The 7,313-nt window shown below is 39.0% G+C and overlaps 1 protein-coding gene across 1 annotated transcript in view; it reads left to right on the plus strand.

Moving 5' to 3' along the window:
• Positions 1–1,560: 1,560 nt before the first annotated feature.
• LOC110065171 (ATP-binding cassette sub-family C member 4-like) overlaps positions 1,561–7,313 on the plus strand; it is a 7,673-nt gene continuing 1,920 nt past the window's right edge. Inside the window, exons 1-4 of the mRNA XM_089288963.1 lie at positions 1,561–2,336; positions 3,131–3,510; positions 4,034–5,301; positions 6,398–6,968. Coding sequence (XP_089145089.1) covers positions 1,800–2,336; positions 3,131–3,510; positions 4,034–5,301; positions 6,398–6,968 — 2,756 coding nt within the window. The 5' untranslated portion in view covers positions 1,561–1,799. The remainder of the gene's footprint in view (positions 2,337–3,130; positions 3,511–4,033; positions 5,302–6,397; positions 6,969–7,313) is intronic.

Below are 7,313 nucleotides of genomic sequence, written 5' to 3' on the forward strand. Positions count from 1 at the left end.
GACAACAAATGTCAGTTGTCAGTTAAATTTTCGAGTATTTGTCAGCCGGTCAGTTATTTTTTACCATTTGTCAGTTGTCAGTGAAGCCGTCCAACCATTGATGTTGAAAGCTTTCCAAGGCAAAATACAAAAAAATACACCGATCCACCCCTGAGCTACTGAAATGTTTCAGAAATGCGGGTCGGAATGTTTGTTAGAAGAGATGTATTTTATTGGATGAAAACACGAAGAAGCCGACCGAGTGTAGTTCGTGAGAGTCAACTAACTGTGATAACTACCTATCTAAATATATTATTATGGTGATGATTTCAGTTAAGCCGCACAAATGCTTTTTTGGTATAAATCTACTTGCGTTCTATCACGTACCTTTCTTTGAGTCTATGAAGTGTCTGTAAAGAGATTTAGATAAAGTTTTGAAGGTCTAGTAGATTTATACTAAAACAATTAGATCATTCGCTCTCGATTTCTATGCGTTATGGTTAACTACCCGGCTGAGCCCTCGTCAACTGTCAAAATCTAATAATGAAGATATTTGTCTACAAACATTGAACGTTAAACAAAAGAATTCTTTGTTTCACAAACCAATAATTCTGTGGTTGGCATATTAACAACAATAGGTGACTTCACTGACATCTTTGTTATTTGTGCACAATAAAAAATTACGGCAAGGCGAAGTAAACTGTTAGGTTTATAAAGTTGTGCGACGAATCTGTAAGATTCTCTTTCGCGCCAAAATAACTATCGGCATTAACATTACCCAGTTGTAAGGGAGAAATTTACATAATGTAGGTACAGTGAAACAGTAGAACAGTCAACAATCCGTTATGTAAAAGCGCGCCTTCAACTTTATAGACTCTTTGCATAAATGGCGCCTAAATTAGAATAACAATACTTTGTGCCTCCTTAGCCTCGTACTCAGGTTTCCAGACAAAGGATTTTTCACACGAATGTGAGGCTTAGGATGTATGAGAATTGTTGTTCAAATTTAAGAGCCATTTAATGTTCTGTCACTAAGCTAAATAAATGTGACATCTTCTTTGTTTACTCTGTCGGCCTTACTATCAAGCTGAATTTTAATACAGAGTATATCGAAATTGGTCTGTTGCAGTTGAACTGGCGAGGACACAAATGATAAACTCAAAAGCTACCCAAAAAATGTCTTAGTTTTCTGGAAACAGGTGGCTATTATAAAACTATACCAAAAGAAACATCATTCCGTCCTAACTAAATCGAGCTTCAAGATTAAGAGACAACTCATGAGTTAATGGCCGTTTTCACACTAGAGACGGATAATCTGTCCAGCACGGATAATCCGTCTTAGTGTGAAAACGGAACGGTGTTCATTTTAGACGGATAATCGGACGGATAAGAATGGACGGATTATCCGTCTAAAATGAACACCGTTCCGTTTTCACACTAAGACGGATTATCCGTGCTGGACGGATAACCCGTCTTAGACGAATTATCCGTCTCTAGTGTGAAAACGACCCATACCAAGACGGAAAATGTAGCAGACTGATAATCCGTCTGTAGTGTGAAAATGGCCAATCGCTCTTTTTTTGTTTTGTTTTTTTCATCATCCCAATCTTTGATTTGCAGCAGCGAGTTGTTACTTCGTTAGTCATTTCATTGTTTAGCGATAACAGTGAAGTAAGTGGGAGCCAAAAACATTTGGCTCCCATTTGCTTTTTTTCATTACGTAGTCTGTCATTGTGATTTTCATTTTTTTCGCAGGACGGGTATTTTCATGGTGTAAAATCTGTGTGTGAATATTTTTATTAGGTTGTTGATCTAGAGTCATGGCAACTAATGGTTACAAGAAAATCCCCAACGATGACGATGTAGAAAAAGTCAGCTTTGTGTCTCTTCTTCTCTTTCAATGGATGAACAGTGTCTTCAAGACAGGCAGTGAACGAGCTTTGGGTGCAAATGACTTTTTACCTCTTTCAAACGAGAACACTACCTCTTCAGTAACAGAACGTCTCCAAACAAAATGGAACGACGAGATAACAAATTCCAAAGGAAAAGAGAAAAAGCCGAAACTCTGGAAAAGTATTCTTATGATGCTCTCTGTTAAAGAAATACTCTTTGTGGTTTTCATTGGTGTTTTGTACGCAATCTACTGCCTTCTTTCGCCATTGTTTCTCGGATATCTCATCAACATACTAATTTCAGGCGAACAACAAGAAAATAATCTTCTCTACGGTTGCGCATTAGCAGTGGCTATGGGTATTAATGCTTTGGTTGGTTGCTTCGCTATGCATCATTTTTCCTTCCAATGTGAACTACAGGGTATTAGAATCAGTAGCGCCATAAAAGGTCTAGTTTACCGAAAGGTGAGCCCAATAAGAGACTGAAGAGAAACGGTTGTATGTGTTAATTAAAGTATTAATTCCTTTGTACTTTAAAGGAGCTACGTCACGGTTTGCGCATCTGAAAAGTTTAGCTTAAATTTTTCAATTGCAAGTTCTTCGTTTTCAATCCGTTTTGACCTTCTCCATCCTTAACCATCCTTGTTCCTTCATGGTTTATTATTATCTCTTGGTGTTTTTCTATCTTTGTAAAGTTTTAAGGTTTTCTTCAATTTAAAGGTAATTTTGCACGTGTGCAAAATAACTCAAGATATCGTGACTGACTGCTCTTTTAATGTGACTTTTAGGCAGTCAGATCCACCTAACCAACCGACTGACTGACTGACTGAAAGACTGATTGACTGAATGACTGAATGACTGAATGACTGACTGAATGACTGACTGTCTGACTGAATGACTGACTGACTGACTGACTGAATGACTGACTGTCTGACTGTCTGACTGAATGATTGACTGAATGACTGACTAAATGACTGAATGACTGACTGACTGACTGACTGAATGACTGAATGGCTGACTGAATGACTGACTGACTGACTGACTGAATCAATGACTTAATGACTGACTGACTGAATGAATGACTGAATGACTGACTGACTGACTGAATGAATGAATGAATGAATGAATGAATGAATGAATGAATGAATGAATGAATGAATTGCCGATGAATTATGTTGAAAATGAAAGTGGACGTTAGTTACTTAGATTTTCTTCTAGCAAAAGTAAATCAATTTAACTTAGCTTTTCTTGTTTTTCAGACGCTTATTCTCGGCAAGCGTGCATTGTCCAGATTTTCAACAGGCGGCGTGATTGACCTTGTATCAAATGATGTACAGCGAATGGAGGAGGCAGCCCTTTGGTTTGGCCCAATAATCCCATCCTTGCTTATAATCGTGGTGGCAACGTTTCTGCTCTTTTATTTGATTGGCTGGCAAGCCCTTATGGGAGTAATCTTTTTGTGTTTTCTTCTACCATATTATGCTGAGACGTCTTCCGCTAGTGCTGCACTACGCCTGCGCACAGCAGCGGAATCTGACCAGCGAATTTCCTTGATGACAGAGGTAGTTTCTGGAATCCGCGCTATTAAGACGCATGGCTGGGAGGATGAATACCGAAAGAAGATAAAAAATACACGAAGGTAGGAAGACAAACATTGATCCTGCTGTTAGATACCGGTGGGACCACGATACAGTGATTGTAGGTGACCAAACGCTGTCGTCGACCTGTAAACGGTCATTATTTAACAGTTCCATGGAATGTTGTTTCTAATGTTGCACCATTCAGTCAGGGCATTAATCGCTCCGGTATGAAATGTTCATATAAAAGCACTTTACAATTGAGTGTCGTAAGTAATCACACTGGCCAATCACAAATGACACAGACAGTCCATTACATCAGTCGAAACTAAAAGTAATTTACATGTAGCTGACGCGAAGCGCTGTACAACGCGTGCAAGTGAGTCAAGATTCGTTTTGGTTTTTTTTCTTATTGGATGCAAAATGGTCACTAATGTAATATGGCGCAATTTTTTTTTAATCAATAGTGTAGCGTAATAACTCAAAACTAATTATTTTCAACACTCGTAAATGTTTTTCTCGTTTTTATCAATATTTTCTAGCAACTTAGTTTCTAACTTAGTCTCCGTTTTTGCTTTAATTTAGACGCGAGATAAACACCATCCGTAAGAAGAGTGCCATTCTAGCAAGTCTTGCTGCCTTGGAGTACACTTCAGTACCAGTGGCCACCTTGGTGTCAATCATTACTCTTGTGCTATCTGGTCAACCCCTCACACCAGTTAATGCTTTTATGCTCCTTGCTTTTCTGAATATGCTAAGATTAGCCGTTTGTTTTTACTTAGCCTACGGTTTCTTGGAGATACACGACGCATATGTTTCGCTGCGTAGAATTCAAGACTTTCTTTTGTCAGAAAATCTACTTTCGATTGATCAGCCTTCGATTTCTAAAGAACAGTGTACGCAAGACACAAATAAAACTCCGTTGAAGGATCCTGACACACGAACAGCTTTATGTGTATCGCATTTGACGTACAAAGAATTCAAGAGAAAAGATGAATTTATCCTACAAGATATCGAATTAACTACAACTTCAGGAAGTTTGACGGTAGTGACTGGACCAGTTGGCAGTGGAAAATCTACTCTTCTCTCAGCAATCGCTGGTGAGATCTCTGACACAAGCGGAATAATAACCTGCCCAGAGACTTTTGTCTATGTGCCACAAGTAGCTTGGGTCTTCTCTGGAACTCTAAGAGAAAACATTTTGTTTGGTCAGCCATACGATGAACACAGGTATAGCAGAATAATCAAAGCATGCGCCCTCATGGAAGATATCCAGCAGTTTCCCAATGGCGACCAAACCGCTGTTGGCGAACGCGGTGTCGTTCTGAGTGGAGGCCAGCGGGCAAGAGTAAGCTTAGCACGTGCAGTGTACGTCGATGTAGATCTCTATTTGTTGGACGATCCTCTGAGTGCGGTAGATGTTAAAGTTGGTCAACAAATCTTTGAAAAGTGCATCAAAGACCTGCTGGGCAATAAAACACGAATGTTGACCACTCATGAAGAACTGCACATGAAAGAAGCTCATCAAGTGATTGTGTTGTACAAAGGTCGTGTGTTGGGAAAAGGTAAATTCACTGACCTAAAAGAAAAAGGCATTTTAAATCAAACTGTTGATCCGCTCTACCAAAAGGTTCTAAATGATAACAATTCAGAAAACAGTACCGTTGAGGAGATCAAAGGGGAAGGTGACAGAATGGTACCTTCACTACCCAGTGAGGCCAAGGGTTTGGAAATCTCTGTAGAAGATCGTACAATCGGAGTAGTGTCAACTAAGCTATATTGGAACTACTTCAGAAGTGGAGTAACTGCCTCCGCGATCATTGCATTGATTTGTTTTTGTTTAATCACGCAAGGTAAGCTCTGGCAAAGTTGTTCTGATATCAAGATCTTAAGTTTTCTAAACCTTAACGTCCCAGCAGGTAGCAGCAAAAGAAGTTGACCATTCCCAGCGCGGTTACAACGACTTTTTCAACTCTGGAATTTTTAAAGCAACGTAGAAACTGTGGTTTTTCTAATCGTTGAAACTGTAATCTGCAAATACTATAGGAAATCAAATGATGTCGACTGCAGTTTGGAAGTAATAAGCACAAGTGAAATTTATAATACTAAAACTAATTGCACGAGCCCGTAGGTAGAGTAAAATTTATAGGCTTTGAAAAAATTCCAAGTACTTATTTCAGTCTTCAAAATTGCAAGAGGAAAATAATTTCATTACTTGTTAAAAATGTAAATAAAATCTAATTTTAACTTTCTGACCTCAATTTTTAGCTGTTTGCACTCAGCATACGAAGTTGTCAGTAACTTCGTGATATCAACAAAATCCACTGCTTTGCTGGTCCCACAGCCTGAGTTCAGTCTTTGTATATGATAATAAGGTGGACTGCAAAAATTAGTAGTTAATATTGTTAGGGCGGTCAGTGTTCATGATTAAAACCTTAAAGAAATGTTGGACCTGACCCAAAAAAGCTATAAAATGATGTAAAAGTAAACTAAATTTTCGGCAACGTTCTGTTTGCCTTCGTCAGAGTGAAATAATTAGATGAATAATTAAAGAAGAGTTTACGACATGTTTTGATCCCTAAGGGGCACAATAAAAGGCAAATAGCCCTTAGGGAGAGGCTGGCGCTCATTTACAGCATCGGTATTAAGCGTGGAACGCCAAGATTCTAAGAATAAGCGTTTATGTCGATTGCTACCGCCACGTACTAGTATTTCTACGTAGTTGGGATGGATATCATGTCAAGTCTTCCCCGTGTGCTGTTTTATTGCCGATTCATTGTTTCCTCCTGTGCCAGGCTTGTGCTCTGCCCCCCGAGAGTTCCAAGATCTTTTGCTTTCGCCAATGTATACAAACGAAGACGATCTACACTTGACTTTGTTGGACCGAAATTGTTTACAAGGTTTTAATTAATAGTTACTAATCGGGCTACTTTTTGCCCTTCTTTTCAGCAATTATATTGGTTCCTGATGTATGGCTGTCGTTTTTCACCAAGAAACTTCCAACAGAACAGCAGGACAAGACAAACTTGACTATTTATGGCTGTCTTGTAGGGGCAGCCATTATATTTGCAATCATTCGTGCATACGCATTCCTCTTGGTTTGTGTAAGATGTTCTGAGCGTCTTCATGACAAAATGGTTGAGGCAATTTTACAAGCACCAGTTCTGTTCTTTGATTCGAATCCTGCGGGACGAATCCTGAATCGATTTTCTAAAGATGTGGGCTGTATGGACGAGCTGTTGCCACTAAGATTTCTGTTTTCAATCCAGTTGGTATTGCTGTTGTTTACATCCGTCATCGTGCCATCTGTCGCAAATCCTTGGCTTCTATTTGCTTCTGTTCCGTTGACTGTGTTAGTCTTCTACATCTCCAAGTATTACTTGAAGACTTCCAGAGAACTGAAACGATTAGAGTCCATAAGTCGCAGCCCAGTCTTCTCTCACATTTCGGAGACTCTGAATGGCCTGGATACGATTCGGACGAGGAGCAGACAAAGAGATTTCGTGGATCAGTTTTACAGGTATGCTCGGGATAAGGTGATGGTTTTAAGAGCAGCAACGGCTAATATCAACTAGTCTGGGAAATATAACAAAAGAATGTAATTTCTTCACATTCGTCCAGAATGAGGCTCTGCTGGTACAAGTTACAAAAATATTGGTTTAAGTCGATAAATCGTTCATTAATTAAACGAAATTATTTCTTTTCAATGTCCCAAATTGGCTAAAAACGATTGGAAATGAACGTCATATTCAGAGGCTCGAAAACTCGAAAGTAAAGATTGTCATTGCAAGCTAATTATAATTGCACGTCGTTTTGTACTTCGCTTCTTGTGTATTTAGAGCTAAATCAGAGATCTCGATTTAAT

The sequence above is a fragment of the Orbicella faveolata genome, unplaced genomic scaffold (genome assembly GCF_042242905.1).
Source record: "Orbicella faveolata isolate gen_17 unplaced genomic scaffold, um_ofav_v1 contig_2, whole genome shotgun sequence".
Taxonomy (NCBI): Eukaryota; Metazoa; Cnidaria; class Anthozoa; order Scleractinia; family Merulinidae; genus Orbicella; species Orbicella faveolata.